The sequence below is a fragment of the Pollicipes pollicipes genome, unplaced genomic scaffold, assembly GCF_011947565.3.
Source record: "Pollicipes pollicipes isolate AB1234 unplaced genomic scaffold, Ppol_2.1 Scaffold_5724;HRSCAF=6776_pilon_pilon_pilon, whole genome shotgun sequence".
Taxonomy (NCBI): Eukaryota; Metazoa; Arthropoda; class Thecostraca; order Pollicipedomorpha; family Pollicipedidae; genus Pollicipes; species Pollicipes pollicipes.
Window position 1 is genome coordinate 10,923,675 of NW_023596746.1, and position 18,027 is coordinate 10,941,701.

An 18,027-nucleotide genomic window follows, 5' to 3' on the forward strand; every position below is an offset into this window, starting at 1 on the left:
AGGGTGGCCTGTTTTGTGACCCATCATGACCCAGCGTGGCCCAGCGTGACCCACAGGGGTCTGACGTGACTTAGAGTGACCTAGAACCCATGAAAGCCGACGTGGTGATCGGGGACCGTCCGCGCGCCCGATCGGTAGCGCGCGGGGGATCGAGCGGAATTCCTGCTAATCCCGAGCGATCTGCGGAACACTTCATTATGCGGCGGCTGCAGGTGCGCTGCGGTTGTTTGGCCGGCCGCGCGGCGGGTTTGTCGCAGCGCGGTCAGCGCGCCACTCGCGCCTCCCGCGGCATTATGCTATGCTCGGGGGCTTTGTCAGCGCACAGAGCGGCCACAGAGCGTGGCTCCGCCGCCCACCGCAGGGCCATCTGTTTGGGCGGCCGCACAATGATGTTATTGCACCGTTTAATCGGCCCATATAAATCGGCTTTGGCGTGAAAATATGCATGGCGTAAAGAGTGGGCCTTCAAGACGGTGCGCGATTGGGTGAGAGCTCATTCATTCGAGCTGTCCGGGCCGGGCGGATTTTGCACTCGGCTGACCCGACCGGCTCTGTTGTCGCGCGCGCGGCGGGGGTCACCTCGTCTCTCGCGCCAATTAAACCCCTTCTTGTTCTCCACTGAACAGCGCCGCGTCGGAAGCCCGGAGGCACTGGGCGCCGGACAATGTTCACACTTTGTAATGAGCGCTTAATCGTGTCTAATTGGTGTTTAGTCGTGTTTGCTGCGCGCGCGGCCGGCGGGGGTGCCGGCGCCGCCAGCGGGGGTGGGCCGGGCCGCGGGCGCCCCCGTCGCCGCGGGGGGCGGCTCGGCCGGACCGGCGGAAACCAGTCCCGGCGGCCGGCCGGGCCCGGCAAACAGGCCGTCAATGTCGGGCCGGCGGCGGTGACGGCCGGTGACGGCCGGGCCGGCACGCGCGCCGGGCCGCACAGGGCGCCTCCACGTCTCCATCGGCCGCACAGGGCGCCGCCACGTCTCCATCGCGCCGGCTGACGGCTCCTGACAGCCCCTGACGGCCCCTGACGCGTCTGACGCGACACACTCAGCGCGGGGCGGGGGTGGGGGGAGGGGCGGGGGGAGGGGACGGGGTACGCATTGCCCATCACGCCACGGGAATCGGCGGATCGCACAGACTTGTTTCTTAATTAGGGGTGCGATGGAGCTGGTGCGCTAGAAATGGTAAGCAGCCGATCGCGGTCCCTTTCGCTGTTTGTTCGAAGCTTGCACTTACATTAAATACACAGCTTAGCTGGAGAGGTGGGCCCTCTGTTTTTTCAGCCATTGTCACCGTCTAAGGCAATGGCTTTTGGACCGTCGTGCCCGCAAGGAACGGGCGCCTCAAGCCCAGCGGTCTTTTAACAAGCTCCTCACGTTTCTTGAGTTTTGAATGCTTTGAAGACTTAAAATCTACTCAAATTTGATGTTTGACATCTAGCGATTCTTAACATATACACAATTTTAATCAGAGAATTTGCGGTATGTTGTCAAAAGATTATTCTTTGCTAATAGACATTCATGAGGCAAATTGCCAAAAGCCCGGTGGCAGTTGGACAAAGCTGTGAGATATTTATGGATGCTTAACTGATAAGCCTAAAAAATATTATCTATTTATGACAAAAAGACATTCGATATATGCCAAATGCTTAGGTTTATGGCTACAGACTCCAAGTAGGACGTGAGATCACAGGTGTAGATAAAGTGGGCGCGTAAATGGGAAAAGAACGCGCCACAAAGCATATCGCTATCGATTAGTCTGGATTGATATGCTTGTTTAGAATCAGATCTCAGTGGACAATAATAATTTCTAAAGATATAGCACCAGTGTTCTGACACCTCTGACCTGTGTCGGCACTAGTTAGAGCTTTACACCTCAGGACTAGTTAACGCTGACACGATGTTTGTGCGTCAGTAGCATACAGCGAACACGATTCTTACCTGGGGAGTTCTCCTAAACATATCGTTCGTCCTGGGTGAGACTATGCCCTAGAGTGCACTGAATAGTCACTACCCCAGCCTACATCTCTAAAATTTTATGGTGACATAATTTCACGTCTTCACCACTTTCTGGGATTTGTCTTCAACGCATCTGCCGCAGTTACAGTCAACAAAATGTCGCACTGGCCAGATAGCGAATGGATGCACTCTGTGTCATTTGTATTTTTTTCCGAAGCTCGTTCCCCGTCTATCTATTTCTTTCGACAAAGTTGAATGCCTGCTTATTGAGTTCATGATCCAGAACACTTGTAGGGCAGCATGGTTTTCTATCTTGAAGCATGCGTTTCTGTGACTGCCTTAGATTACCTTAGCTAATCACAGACGCACGCTTTGTTTTGTAAGTGATAAGGCATGATGCTTGGCCTGGCCTTTTTGCAGCTTGGTGATATTGTTCGCGAAATAGCTCGACTGGGCTCAGCAAATTAGACATAGCGTGGCTAGCCCATCGCTTTAAACCAAACTGATCGGCTCCAAACGTACTTGAATATTCGGCCCGGCTATCTCCTCCCAACAACATTGAACACTCCACACCGCACAATTTGTTCCTGTCCAAGTTTTAATTCATGTAATCCATGTCTAGTAAAATAACCAATCACACACTGCGCGGCGCACATAGTGTGCCAAACGGGTCCTCGAGTTCACGACCTTTCGTCTCCATGCCACGGTGCTCACCTTCACACGCACTCTCCCGCCCGTTGTCCCATCATTGCCGGCCTATGGACGGGCCATGCGACGCCGCGTCCGGTGTCAGACCCTCCCAGCCTGTTCAAGTAGGGGGGGGGGGGGGGGGGTGGTTATGTGATCAGTCGCACCTGTGCACATCCGGCGAGAGCAAACAGGAGCTCGGCATGTCCACCCATCCGCCCAATCACCAATTTAAAACTTACTCATCCTTTGAAAACAGCGATGTCCAATTACACCATGAGTGTAATGTTTTTGTTTTCCAATAACTGACACCTCCTAGGTGCACATTGTGTAATTAAGGAGGTAAATCGTCCCTGTAATAATCCATGACTCCACAGGGGGTCAAGATTCTCCCGTAGGAAGTCACGCTACAAACAACGATTACTCTTTCGGCCATTTTTATTTGCCAGCTGGCTGCCGGCGGGCGGCGACCGGCTGCGGGCCGCTTCGACCCCTTGTGATTGGTGGCCGGCCAGCCGGGCGCGCGACCGTTCAGCAGAGATATATCTTGTTTCGCCGGCTCGCTCATTTGTTCGGGTTAATGGCGGGCTGTGCCGGGCCGGCGCTGCCGTAACGCATATCCGGCCGCGCCGCTTTTAATTCACGGCGAATTTTGGGGATTTTGGGGGTTGGGGAAGTAATGATCTGAGCGTCGCGCAAACAGCGGCGGCGGGCAACGCAGCAGCTGCGTCAGCTGACGTGCGCGCAGCCGCAGACAGAGCCACAAGCCACGGCAGCCGGAAGATCACGAAAATGCGTGGCCCGAATGAGACTGAATTTGGTGCTCGCTCGTGCGAGATGGAGGCAGTGGTTGTCCCGTGTGGCCCCGAAAGGCACCTCATTTGTGGATATGGGTTTGGTTAGTGGGCATGAAACTTGCTTCCAGATCCATGATCCATGAAACTTGCTCCATGATGCTTCTAGACACATTAATGTTCAGCCTTTCACCCAGAACAGAGGGAAGCTACCCCAATCAATTCACTGATGGAATAAGTTCGAAACTGGCGAGCGATGAGACGAGCGATGACCCTCTCCCCAGCGGGTGAACCCATGACCCGGCACCTGGGCGTCCTCGGCGGGGTCTGACCTCGCCGTGCAGGGGTGCCGCGTCCGCCGCGGGCGCGGACAGGCCATCTGATGAGATCGGCGCCCCGCGCGCCGCCGTCCGGCCCATCCACGCCGTGCGGCCGCCAGGGCACGCCGAAAAAACGGCGGGAGACGGCATCCATCACGCGCGCGAAAACCAGTCGGCTGCGCGCGTGACATCTTATTTGTGCCGCGAAAGGATTCAGGAAGCCGCGCTAATCAGTTATCGAATCATTATCAAATTGATGGCAATAAATGATGATTGAGCGCGAGCGGCGCTAATGATGAGCGCGCCGGCGCGGCGTCGGGGCGCACCGGCGCGGCCTTTTTAGGCCGGCGCGCTCTATTAGCGGCGCTACCGGGCGCGCGCGGCGCCGCCGGCCGGGCCGCCGGCGCGCCAGGACGGCCGCCGAGCGCGTCTGATGTCGGCGCGCCGGCCCTGTAAGCGGCCGCGCCGAGTAGATGAACGGATAATCCCGCAAATTGGAAGGGCCGAATCTGACACCTGCTGGTGGCGGGTATTACTTCCTTATGGGCGCCGGCCGGGACCCTTACCCGGCCCGGTGGCGCGACCGGAGGCGGCCGAGCTGCATCTGGCGCCGCCGCCGGCAGTAGCGGCGATGCGGTGCTGCTGACGCCACGGTGGCAGGAGGCTGTCCGACCGATGCGCTCAAGGCTGGCGTTGAAGCTTATGGTGTTTCAACGCCATCGGGCAATCAAAACCATACATGGTGTTGGTTGCTCGACAAGATTACGAACAACGATTTCTTCATAGGCGTTCTGTTTCAACAATGACATACCTGACTTACATGGAGAAGATCTGCGGCCGACAAGAGCACATGGCTGCGGATCACGGGGAATTTATAGGGAGTGTTTCACATTTATGTGGGGTTTTGAGCTAAAATAAGCCATCTTGAAGACCTCTCGGTGCTGCTAAATATCCTGCCCTTCTGACGACCTAAGCCCATGCTAGTTTCCGAGCTGCGCGCCCGCGAAAATGGGGAAAGGTATACCAGGAACAGAATTTCAAAGTCATCTAGGCATTCATAACGTCATGACAAGGTCGCTCCAATCGTGCCATTCCATAAGCCATGCGGCGGTCGAGGCCAAGCAAAATATAATTGTCGGTGCATTCATATCAGGCGTTTGCGAGTGCGATTTCCAGATAAAATGGCCGTAAATTGGCTTTCGATCAATGTTGTTCAGGCTACGATGACGTAATTAAGCCATGAAGCATTGAGGAGCATATTTATTAAAAGGAAAATTGTGCTGTCTAAAGCAGTCTTTTCCGCTTAAAAAGCATACTCATTTTTCATCAATGAGCTTGTTTTTATCATATTTGGTGCTTTCTTATATCTTCGAATGTGAACTACTTCCTTTAAAGAGGTGTCCCACATTTGTATGGGGGGGGGGGGGGGATTTGAAAATGGCTATCCGGAAGATCATTCGGTACAGTTACAGCCCTGTCCTTCCTAAGACAGCGGCCGTTCAAGTTTCTTAGCTACGCGCCCGTGAAGATGTACGGACTATCTCGGGGAAACTACTTCAGGGTCACCCAGGCATCCATGACCCCACAATAACGGCATTCAGATCCTGCCATTTCATCAGTCATGCGGCGATCAAGACCGAGAAAAGTATCCAGATCCAGCAGCCGTCACTCAGCTCTCAATCATTGCTGTGCAAGGTATGATGACGCAATCAAACCATGACGCATTGAGGAGCATATTTACTAAACGGAGTATTGCGTAGCCTATAGCAGTCTTTTCCACTTAAACAGAACACCAATAGTTATAAATGAGCTGGTTTCATTATATCCAATGCCTGTTTTCAATATCTTCAAATACGAAACACTCCCTATTAAGCGATGGGCCGTCACGTTTACTGTACAGGTCTGCGTACGAGCATCTCTAAGTTTGTTTCAGGAGCCGGAACACGACAGGCGATTTGGGAATGCAGTGGTGATGCAGAGACCTATGTTTGGGGATTTATCGCCCAATGTATACCATGTTGGCTGTGTTTGTACACCACAAGTGGTACAGCTTGGACCCCAAAAGGAAAATTATGGGTCCATAACCTGTCATAACTCCCCAAACATCAGATTCTGCGCCGTCATCGTATCCTCAAATTGCAAATCGTGCTTCGGTACCTTGAACGAAATTAGAGACGCCCGTCCGCCGTTTTCGTCATGATTGCCGGGCTCACGTCAATGGGGCTCCAGCACGTCACCTGCGAGTGTGTAATCCCGTGTCAGCGCTCGTGCCAACCTCCACGCGGGCGTAATATGATCTATTGCAAACTGCCGTCGTGCCAGCAGTCCATGAGCTGTCTTCCAGGAACCCGCCAACTGCCCCAGAACAGATGAAGCCACGGGACTCCTGACCTTTAGATTAGGGGTCTGTGGCTCGACCTTTCGGCGCGTATAATTCTACGAAGAGATAAGGGAATCTGCGACCTGGTTTTTGTAACTTAATGTAAACTTTTGATTTAAAACTTTTTTAGAAATTTTGTCATAGCGGCGAAAAGCTTCAAACGGCGTAAAGAAATTATTTATATCCCCTACTTGTATCCCTTTTTATCATCCTGCACATATCTGCACCACACTTACGGTGACATCTTAGAACGAGTAGCACTATTCCCAGCTCTGCGACATAGTCCTCCGACAGCCCTCCATCCCACACCTCACCTCGTGCCACCAATCCCCGGTTGCTGCGGCGTCCGCACCGCTTCCTCGCGTCCGCCCCGTGGCAGCGTGCCGCCGCCGGCGTGTGACCGCGACGCGCCGGAAACGACGCAGCGCCATTTTTGGCGCGCTAACCGCCCGCCATCATTGTGTTTGCTCAGACTTTTGCGCGCCGGCCGGCGGCGCGGCCTGTCGTGACTGGCGCTGCCGAAAAGTCGAGCGCCGTCGGCTCGGCCCCATTGTTTGGAATGCGCGGCAACTGGACGCGAAAGCGCCGCCGAGCGCGGGTCACGGAACCGGCTCACGAGACCAGCCAGCCGTGCGAAAGTTCGTGATTGGTGGGCGGTGTTTTGCCGGCTCGGCGGGCGGACAGCGAGGCGTTCGTGATTGGATTGCGAGGGCGTGCGCCGTGCGATATTTTCGCGGAGTTTTCTTGCTGGGTGATTGCATCCAAGACGTCCAGCGAGCTTCTTCAAAGACAAGCGGTTCGGTGGCAATTCAAATGACGCTGAAATACCTTCACCCTCCTCTCCCGAACGCACCAGGCCTTGTTGACGGTCGGATGAGACACGACTACAGCGAGGCGACGCCGCGTGCAGTCTCGATCCGGTGGATAACAAGCCGGTGGCGAACCGCGTAAATTGGCGCAGCTTGCAACAACTACCAATTTCGCACTCACTCGAGTGGCTTCAATCGGTACTCTCGCGGCTTTCCTGCTCGCGTCGCCGCCAATGTGGCAACCGCACGCCACCGAACGCATCCCGACAGTGAGCCGATAATGAGTGTTTTCGCGCGGCGCTGTTTGGTGTGCGCCGGACGCGGCGTCGCTCGGCAGAGCAAACAGCGGGACACGCGGCCCGGCGCAGCCCGGCCCGGCGGCCGCCTCGCGGGCGGGAGTCCCGTGTCCGCCGCGGCGGCCCGGCGGCCCAGGTCAGGCGCAGGCCCGGTGACCTTCGCTGAGCCTCTCCTGCCTGCCGCCTCGTGAGACAGGAGATCCCCCGCGTGAGAGACACCGGCGCAGGGCTGCATTAGTCCTGTGGCGCGGCTGGCGTGGCTGGCGCGGCTGGCGTGGCTGGCGCGGCTGGCGTGAGGCGGCCCGCCGTCGCTCGGTGCCCTGACCGATCTGATGACGCCTCAGCACCGGCCGACCGAAGGGTGATCGAGACCATATTTACACGGCCGCAGGGACCCGGCGGCAGCGGCGCCCTGCACCTCGCGGTCCGTCCCCAACATTGCCGACCACCGCCGGACACAAAGCGCTCGTTCGTCAAGGCGTCGGCCGTAAAGCGGGCCCAACAATTAGCCCGACAAAGCGGGCGCCGTGTAAAGCATCGCCAAGCACGGTCATTATTCTAAATTCTCGTGTTCTACTCGTGTTATCGGTGGCTAACAAAACCCACAGCGGCCGTGTGGCCGGCGCCCAAAGCGGTCCACAATGGCGGCGGCGCCCACCGTTTGATCTCAGGTGCAATAATTCACCGATCTCGCACACCCAGTGTTTGAGTAATTGAAAACTCTTCTCTCCCTTCAGCCGCGCACACCTACTAATCATAGGCTGGACTTACAGGGGATAAATCAACGTGGTCCGAAAATAAAGGGATGGCGCCGACACTGGCCTGTTATTTGTTGAGCGGGCTGTGTGGGACGCCGGGCGTCGGTGCCCGGCCGGCGGCGGACGCCGGGGCGACGTACCCGCAGACGCAGGGCCACGCACCGCGCGGCGGCGGCGCGTGCCGGCCGCGCCGCCGCCGCGCCGGCTCGTCCGGCGCCGGCTCGGCTCCTGCCGGGACGGCGGTCCGAGCTGCACCCCGGAGGACAGAGCAGATCAATCAGTTGGATGGTGGAGGCGTCTGAAAACCGCACCAGTTTGACTTTTATTTGAGGGCGCCATGGCTCGCCCGGCTGCAGCGTAAGCGCCAGCGAGCGGGCCTAATTCATAAACAATATGTTAGAGGTGTTGAGATTGGGAATGCAATAACTCAAAGCAGAATGGATCAATATAAGCGATGTGTCGTATGGTTGTCTGATGGGTTATTATTGAACGGAAGTGCGACCGACACTACACGGAAGTGGAAGCGGAAAAAGTGGAAGTGGAAGTGGAAATGAATACACGGAAGTGGAAGCTCGGCTTAGCTTGGTTAATTGCATGGGACAAACTCGGAGACAGTTGTGAAGGACTCCATTGCTTGCACCCAGTCTAATGCCAGTTTTGACGACGAGAGCCCTATTTCCTTGCAACACGGATACGACGCTGTAAAGGTGGCTGGTGACTGAGTTCATTAATAGGGCAGCATGTGATGAACGTAATATGATGAGTTTGCAAGAGCCGTATTTACCCCACCTGTATAAGATCATTGCAGTCTCAGCGATGGCCTCGTGAAGGGATAAACAAAGATGCCATCGGAATCGGAAGGATGCGGATAGCGTCACGCCTTTATGCGCTTAACAAGCTTAAATGTCGCGCGATGCGTAATTTCGTTTTGTATTTTTGGGGCACCAAGACCATATCCCTGTGCTATGTTCAATAAAGAACTTATTTCCTTATTCGGTCGAGATTGATGGGCTTTCTCGACACCGCTCATTTTGCCTGTTGTTTGGCCAAGCATTTAACAGATTGCTCGTGAGGAAAGTCTGACCTCGCCTGCCTACCGTGCATTACTATTGCATGCAACACATAATTGCACCAAGAGTACACGGCACGCATGGCTGGTGTAAATAATGAAGTTCCGTGTTTCAATAAATTTTGGGTGCTTACACAACCACCATACGATATTGTCAAACTGGAAGAGATGTGCCCGCATCTCTGCACCTCGTCCACAGCTCGTTAGTCCACGACAAGCCCCTGTATGGCACAGAACACTTGATGCAATAGATCGCTTCACTCTGTCGTCATCCCTCACTGAACCTTATCTGGCAGCAAGCCCTGCACCCATCCCTACATCCCTCCACGCAGCCCCGCACTGGTGCACCCCCCTACACCATCTCCAGCGCCCCTGGTCTGCCCACTCAACCGGCACTCGTCCCCCCTACACCATCTCCACAGCGCTCCCTGCGCTTGTCCTCCCCCACATTCCACCACGTCTTACACTCGTCCCCTACCCACGTGCGCTTGTCACATCCACACGGACATCTCCACAGCGTCCTGCGCTTGTCCTCCCCCACTCCACACCGTCACCGTCCCCCCCTACACCATCCACACGCGCTCCCTCGCTTGTCCTTCCCTACATTACACCTGTCCAACACCGGTCCCTGCACTCGTCCTCCCCCTACACCATCCCCACTGCGCTCCCTGCGCTCTCCCTGACCCCTCCCAGCACCCTCCCGGGCCGTCGTCGGCGGAGCGTGCTCTCCCCATCGCCGTAATGGCCTCGCTACATATTGTTCCGAACTGAGGCCAATTGAGCGTCGAAAAACGGGCGGCCGACTTCCTCGGCGTGCCTGGCCAGCGCCGGCGGCTCTGCGTTCGTGTCCCGTCCATGTCAACAGCGCACCGCAAAAAGCCGATAAAAATGTCCGTCCTGACAGAAAAATGAGTGGGAAGAAGTCGCATTGTCAGGCCCTTCCGGCCGGCCGGGCTATTTTTGTTTGAGATTTTAATTTGCGAAATTGAGCCACACATGCGATAGGATGCGACCTGCCAAGACGGCCTAATCACCGCGTGGAGGCCAGGGCATCGAGGCGGGGCCCGGCTGGGACTGGGAGCCAGTCAGCGGGCCGGGAGGTGGTAAGAGGCCCGGATACCGGAAATCAGGTGTGGGCTCGACTGTGGCGAACTTTTTTTTAAAAACTTTTTCGTTTTAAATCAGCTGATCAAATTCGGCAACTTAGGTGCTCCATCCCAGCGTTTCCAATTAAGCTCCGGAAAATGATGTGCTATGCAGGAACGCATCGTTAAATCCTAAATTACCTCCTTAAATCTGAAATTAAGCCATGTAAAATCCGAAATTAAAGCAGGCTAACCTCAAATTCTACCAGTGCGGGCGAGTTGCGAAACATTACCAGCCGTGCCTCCGCTTACTCTGACCCGCATGCTTACCGTTCCGCTCCGTACCATCATCCGCATCATTCGTGGAACGGGGGGGGGGGGGCTTGGTCGGGCCATCCCGCCCCCATTACCGCCGCTGGGCTAATCGCGGCCCTCCCGGGTCAACCGCTAATCATCGCCGCCGATTACTCCGGCGCCATTTTCAATTACATTAGCCGTGGCGTGCGCGCCGTGTCGCATGTCACCGGCGGCGCAGCGGGCGCGCCTAATCGAACGTGTCGACGGCCGGCGCCGCAAACACGGCTGTTTATCGGCACCGCGGCGCTGGCGTGACCTGGGGTCGATCCCCGCCGATGGCGCCGGCTGCAGGGTCAGCGGCGAGCAGGGGAGGGGGAGGCGTGGGAGAGAGAGGGGAGAAGGCTGGCAGCGATTCGATATCGGGCTTTGGGCGGTGCGTGGGTCGATGAGGCGATTAAGCGCGTGGGTCAGTGAGAGTGACAGGCCCGTCGAAGTATGAACAATGGAACCCGGCGTTTTAGCGCGATGAGCTTCCGAACTTTGAGAGCGAACCCATTTCTCCATTGCGGATTGCTTGACCCGCTACGACTGCCGCCGCTCCGGTTTGTGATCCATGGGGCACGAGATCATGGGTGAAGTTCTGCACGACTTTGGAGAGACTCTGTCCCTCCCAGCCGGACCAGTGCCTCCAAGAATCCAAAGCGCTAAGTCACGAAAAAGCACAATATTGCGGTGACAAGCACACGTTTGATTTGAAATGTCTGGTTTTCGGCCCGAATTAATTGCATCACGAGCTTGGCTTCGACTGACTGCAGCTAAAGGACTGCAGCTAGCTCACAGCAGGGCGGCTATCTTCCACTGGGCTGATGGTGACAGCAGCCGGACATGGTGAGATGGCAGTGCGGTAGAACCAGCAGCCATGGCGAGGCGACAGTGCGGCAGGACCACCAGCCATGGCGAGCTGACAGCGCGGCAGGACCAACAGCCATGGCGAGCTGACAGCGCGGCAGGACCACCAGCCATGGCGAGCTGACAGCGCGGCAGGACCAACAGCCATGGCGAGCTGACAGCGCGGCAGGACCAACAGCCATGGCGAGCTGACAGCGCGGCAGGACCAACAGCCATGGCGAGCTGACAGCGCGGCAGGACCAACAGCCATGGCGAGCTGACAGCGCGGCAGGACCAACAGCCATGGCGAGCTGACAGCGCGGCAGGACCAACAGCCATGGTGAGCTGACAGCGCGGAAGGACCAGCAGCCGTGACAAGCTGACAGCGCGAGAGGACCAGCAACCTACTGATGGCGCCAAAAATGGATTGACTTATTTATTTTACGGCCAATTCTTTTACGCGCTACAATTCCGTGCGCGGGATTGCAATGGATCACACCTCTCCAACATTTGGGAAAACTTGGAAAGAAGCGAGTTGAAACGTACCTCCCTTCTCCAGTGTGCTTGACACGTTTTCCGCTACCGTCACCATGCAGATGAACCGTGTTAAATTTCCACGAGAAACGGCCGAGCCATCGCCTTCCCCACCCACTGCTTCTGTTCACTGGGACCATTTAGTTTCCAGCTCGGTTTTGTTTTTCTGTTCGCTTTTCTTACGCATATCAACAACACTGTCGGCGTGTGTTGTGGACTCATGCAGCCCAGGCGTCGGCCTCTGGCCTACCGACAGCATGATGACGGCCGGCTGGTCCGCTGGCAGCGGTGGCGGACCTGTGGTCCGTTGGTGACAACGGTAGTCATCTGGCATGTTGGCTCCATGGCCGCGGAGCTGCGTTCTTTAACAGCATGAGAGCACTAATCCTCCAGTCCTTTGACACCGTGACAACTCACATTACTCCTCTGACAGCAGAGTGTGGTCCTCGGACACCATGGCGGCAGCATTCCTTTGACACCTTGACGCAAACTCCGGTCCTCTGGGGAAAGACAGCAGCCATCTTCTGACGTTCTGTCCGCGGAGCTCCGGTGCCCCGACTTCGTGGCGACAGCAGTCCTCCGTCCCTGACGGCGTGGCGACAGCAGTTCTCTGCCGCTGACGGCGTGACGGCAGCAGTCCTCCGCCGCTGACGACGTGACGGCAGCAGTCCTCTACCGCTGACGGCGTGACGGCAGTCCTCCGCCGCTGACGGCGTGACGGCAGCAGTCCTCCGCCGCTGACGGCGTGACGGCAGCAGTCCTCCGTCCCTGACGGCGTGACGGCAGCAGTCCTCCGTCCCTGACGGCGTGACGGCAGCAGTCCTCCGCCGCTGACGGCGTGACAACAGCAGTCCTCTGCCGCTGACGGCGTGACGGCAGTCCTCCGCCGCTGACGGCGTGACGGCAGGCCGTCGCCGCTCTCACAAATCCGGTTACACTAATCCGCCGTGTCCACACGACGCGCCGTAAGCGGATTGGAGCGGCGTTTTTCGTGCGCGGCGCGTGCGGGCCGGCCAGCCGTGCAGGCACGCGGCGAGGAGCATGACACGGGCCGCCCGGCCAGCCCCGCCGGCCAGAGCGTGACCTCATCCGGGCCAGACCGGCTCCCCACGGCTCTCTGTCCTCTGCCGCCCGGTTCGCGTGGGCCATCTTGGGAGTCCTGCTGCCGTGAGACACTTGTTAGTGCCGCCCCTGCCTCCGAACCTGGAGGTGCACCAGTCATGGGAGGAGAGGAGGGTGGTGTTCTCTCATATCTGTTGCTAGAATGAGGTTATGTCTGCTAAGAGGAGCCTTTCACGTGGACGGTGCGTTATAAATATTTAAAGAGTGGTGTCCTCTGGTGCTTGCGATGTCGTACTGCGAGATTATCACATTTGCATGATGCATGCGCGGCTATGTTTCCTGGGAGAGACTAACGTCATGGGAGCATTTTTAGCTCCTCCCACGCAGCAATTATTGAGTATTATGCTATTTAGAGCCACAACGATGACAGGGAATTGCTACAGCTGTCTGTTACGGTTTGTCCAAATGCGGCTGCAGTGACGCTGCGCAATTTCTCCACCACAGCGGCAGGCTCCGGCTCCGGCTCCGGCTCCGGCTCCGGCTCCGGCTCCGGCTCCAAGTCAAGCGATATGTGACATTATCGGTCGTTTGGTTCAAACGGGAGAAGATGCTGCTCTGTTCTTTACCCGGAATTGTGAACGGAAGAGGACACGAGAAGAGCAAGAGGCGTGAAGCAGCCGACACAACGCGGCCATGTGCCACTGCCCGCATTACATTCATGGGAAATTTCAGACGCGCAGGTCGTTACGTAGTCATGCAATGTCAGCCTTGCGCGTTTGCAAGGTAGTCTATTCATTATCCCTGCCAAATGCATGGGCTGGTGCGCAGGCTAAAAATATTACCACTCGGAAATGTTTACTCTTGTTGCGCGTAACGGTGGGCGGAGTTAAATCACGTGACTAAGGTACTTAAAGCTACGTTGTCGCGCAATCCAGGTTAAGGCCTAAGTAATAGAGGAAATTTTTTATCAGGAGTGACTCGAAAAATAGTAGCTTAGACGCTATGGATGCAGTTATCTGCAAGTTTACTCCGAAATGCAATTTTTTTAGTCTCCGCTGTCTCTTCTGGGGACGGAAACAACAGCGCTCCCGATAACCGTGCAGGTGTTGATTGGCAACAGGATCGACATTTTCTACGTCAGTGGGAAGGTGTAACAATCCATTGAACATATAGCGCAGGAGTTCGTCGCAATATAACACAGCAAAGAAACCGGGTACTCAAGTGGTATAGATGAATGATTACCGTTTAGTTGCGCTGTGGCATCATTTTGTTCGTCCCGCTCAGCGCGAGGTATTTGGTGTCATTTGTCCTATCACAAGTCCATCACAAGCCATACGTCCTAGGCCATTTCTCTGTCTTGAAAACCATGCGTAGATAAGATTACCTGTCCGCAAATGTTATGCACCGGCTTAGTTAAATGCAGCGGAATGCATTCACATTGTCTTAAACGTGACAACTTCTGAAAAGGCATGCCATCCACGATACCTCCTTCTTCGAACTGGCGCTCAATGGACGTTTCCGGTGATGCTACCAAGAGAAGGGGGGACAGGGACGGCTCCCCTTAGACCCGCCATTTAATTTCAGCGCTGCAGATGTTTTGTGTGTGGAAGTGTTCGGTTTCCGTTTCCGGTCAATGAATCCCGTCCGTGTCCATTAGAATGCATGCTGTTTAATAATGTTGATTCTCACCCCTTAAAGAAATATTGAGGCACCTTTGTCAGTCTGGTAGCAATGTGTTCGGTGTTTAGGTCACATGCTTATGTTTATAAATCATATGAAGTTTCAGGATTCCTTGCATATGTCAGAAAATGTCTGATAAATTACCGATATGATTAAGCCTTGATTAAGAATTGATGAATCTTCTTCACTTCTGAAATGACCGGAGCATAACTTTATACGACTTATCAGAGGAAAGACTGAATCGTCCCGTATATTGATCTTTGGAAGCATTTCCCTTTTTAGCGGTCCGTGCAAAGTCTGAAAGCGCGAAATCACGTGGAAAGCGTCAGGGCATTCCCGAATGTACACCAATCTCCACCCATGTTAAGTAATGGGACATTTCAATAAACCCCACAAGGCACAAGTTTGGATGATGAGGCCATGCAGCGTTATAGCGGTGCTAGAAGTCCGGGTCGCGTTCGGTTACAGGGGTCCGAGCCCATGCCCTCAACCCGCGGCGCGACCCTTCCAGCTTCACAGAGGTTTCATAGCCTTTGGCACCATGTTAAGGAAAAATCCAAGCGGTGCAAGCGAAGGTATCTAAGCGAGGAGACAGTTTGTCAGTTTTTCCTAGAATGGCAAGGGGATCAAAATCTGAATAGATGGTGTCATTTCGAGCATCCGAGAATGATCGACCAAGGGTAGATTCCCGATCTGGATTTCCGAAAGTTTATCCGGGCGTAAAGCACGCGCAATGCTAGTGCGAAAGTTGGAGAAAAAAACAAACAATTGGCGGTCTGTGACAGATGTCAGCGAAGGTTAAGCCTGCACCGACCATCTCGGCCCAGTGAGCTGGAGAATTTCTAGGCGTCGATCGGTGGCTAGCGATCGTCAGCATACCAAGCTCCTAAATAACGCTACATTTGAGCGACACCACTCCAGCCGCTCATATTCCAATGCTCATCACACGTCAGCTGCGCCGCTGAATGCCCTGTCAGCATGCTTCTAATCCGAGCCTAACCACGCCCTCCTTCCTCTCCGTCCACCGTCTCGTTTCTCCGTCCGTGGCCTCCCCGCGACCAGCCTGCCGTATCTCACACCGTCACGTATCGAATGCGAGCGCCTGCAAAAGGCGCCGCGCCCCGACGCCATGCAAACGGGCACAGTGGCGCGCGGCCGAGTGTGCACATTGCACACCCCGCCGGCCCGGGGCGACCGGTCGGCAAACGCGCTGACAATGCCGCGCCGGCGGCGCCTGGCGGCCCGCTGAATAGGCGCGGCGTGAGGGCACGCCTCCGCGTGCAGTGCCGAGCGGCTCCGATCAGGCCGGCGGGCGCGGTCGATGGCAGGCAAAGACGCGCGCCCGCCGCTTGTCGCGCCGCTGCCACACTTACAATGGTGTTTGCAGCCAGCTCTCCGGGCGGAATTTGCATGAAAGCCATCCGAAATCGATTCGAGATCAGCAGGAGGCGGCAGTAAAATGAATTTGACTTTGTAATACACGGAAGATTAATTTGTTTGGTTTCAGGTGGGGCTATAAATTTCGCGGCGCGGGCGGCCGCAGCGGCGGATCGTCTCCTAAATATCCACTTTCGTTTAGGGTGGGCTTGCCGACCTTTGGCGGGCAGCGCTTGCAGGGCATGTCACGAAGCCATCAGCAACGGCGTCCGGCGCGGGGCGCAGACGGCACCGGGCCAATTAGGGCCGGGATGGCCGACGCGGAGCGGCGGTAAATCGTGTGCCGCACCGGCCGGCACCCGGCGCGGCCCGCTCTGCCATGCTGGCGGCCGCCACGGCCGCCGCCGACGCCGCCGCCGCCGGCGCCGCCCGGCCCACACCTCGCCGACCAATGAGCGCGCGCGCCGCGCGAGGCTCCGCCCCCGGCCGGCCCGGCGGCAGCGGCGGCGGCGGCGGCGACGCCAGAATCGGCTCGCTTGTCCCGCCGAGTGCCGCGAACGGCCGCGCTGCCGCCGCCGACCCGTGTTCCGCTGCGTGAGGCGCCGCCGCCGTCGCCGCTGCTGCCGTCATGCCCAGACCGACGCGCGAGTCCTACGGCGACCAGAAGCCGCCCTACTCCTACATCTCGCTGACGGCGATGGCCATCGCCAGCAGCGCCGAGCGCATGCTGCCCCTCTCCAGCATCTACCAGTTCATCATGGACCACTTCCCGTACTACCGGCAAAACGCCACCAAGTGGCAGAACTCGCTGCGCCACAACCTCAGCTACAACGACTGCTTCGTCAAAGTCCCGCGCCGGCCCGACCAGCCGGGCAAGGGCGCCTTCTGGACGCTGCACCCGAAGGCGCAGACCATGTTCGAGAACGGCTCGATGCTGCGCCGCCGCAAGCGCTTCAAGCTGACCGAGGACGAGAAGGAGATGGTGCGTGCCGTGCTGGCGGCGCAGGCGGCGCCGTGCAGGCCGTCGCCGTACCCGCGGCCGTACCCGGCGGCGTGCTCGCCCTGGCCGGCGGCCGGCCGCGCGCGCCAATCCTTCAGCGTCGAGAGTCTGGCGCAGTCGGACGCGCGGCCCGAGCTGTGGCGGCCGCTGCCGTTCTGCCCACTGCCGCCGCCGCCGCCGCCGCCGCCGCCGCCGCCGCCGCCGTCGGCCGCCCTCTGGAGCCCGTACGGCCGCTGGGCGCCGCTGCCGCCGCCGGCGCCGACGCCGCTCCGGCTGCTCGGCCTGGGGCTGGCCGGGCCGACGCGACGCGGCCAGCTCTCGCCCGGCGCCGTCTCGTCCCACTCCGAGTGCGAGTCGGCCTCGGACGGCGAGAGGAGCTGCTGAGCCTCCCCCCCCCCCCCGCCCTGCCCTCATATGTTCCTATACCATTATCGGTGTTGACGCTGTATTTTATTCCTCTGTTGATGTTGTTGTTGTCGGAGTGCGTGACGTGGCGCGAGGTCGACGGCGGCCTCGTGCAGTGTGTATATGACGCGGTGGTGGCCAGGGGAGCCGTTTGGTGTCTGCGCGGAGGACCGCGCCCCCAATGCTTTCAGTTTTTGTCAGTGCGCCGCGCGCTGTCAACGTTCGGAAAGAATCGAGCAAAACGCGGCCGGCCGCAAATGATATTCGTGAAGCGAGACCCCTGTTGGTGGTGTTCTGTCATTGTCACGTGCTGTAAAGAGATGCATCAATACACTTCACATTGACAAACTGCCGGTTGTGTTTGCGTCGATGGCGACGCCTCCCGCTCGACGGCGTCGACGCGCCAGCTGTCGCGCCACGTGCAACGCGACGCGCCGGCAAAAAATTGAGACATTCTATTTGGTTGATGGGCTCAATCAGAGAGCGCGAGGGGCGGCGTATTACAGGGTAGCGGTCCAGATTATCCGTCGCCGACGGCGGCAGGACGGCGGCGGCCGCCCTGTAATCTCCGGCGGCGGCGCCGCTCGATTAACAGGCATTATGCAGCTGCTTGATGCGCTCGTGGTCCATCACCA

At 57.3% G+C, this 18,027-nt stretch overlaps 1 protein-coding gene across 1 annotated transcript; it reads left to right on the forward strand.

Annotated features, from left to right (window-relative positions):
- Positions 1-16,547: 16,547 nt before the first annotated feature.
- LOC119102659 (fork head domain-containing protein FD4-like) lies at positions 16,548-17,371 on the forward strand. The gene is made up of 2 exons (XM_037226119.1): positions 16,548-17,110; positions 17,303-17,371. Exons 1-2 carry the CDS (start codon positions 16,616-16,618, stop codon positions 17,369-17,371), a joined length of 564 nt encoding a protein of 187 aa, XP_037082014.1. The 5' UTR covers positions 16,548-16,615.
- The last annotated feature ends 656 nt before the right edge of the window (positions 17,372-18,027 follow it).

Coding starts and splice junctions, on each gene's coding strand:
- LOC119102659 (XM_037226119.1), top strand. CDS start 16,616: ATGCCCAGACCGACGCGCGAGTCCTACGGCGACCAGAAGCCGCCCTAC. Junction 17,111..17,302: donor AGAGTCTGGCGCAGTCGGAC/GCGCGGCCCGAG, acceptor CGACGCGGCCAG/CTCTCGCCCGGCGCCGTCTC.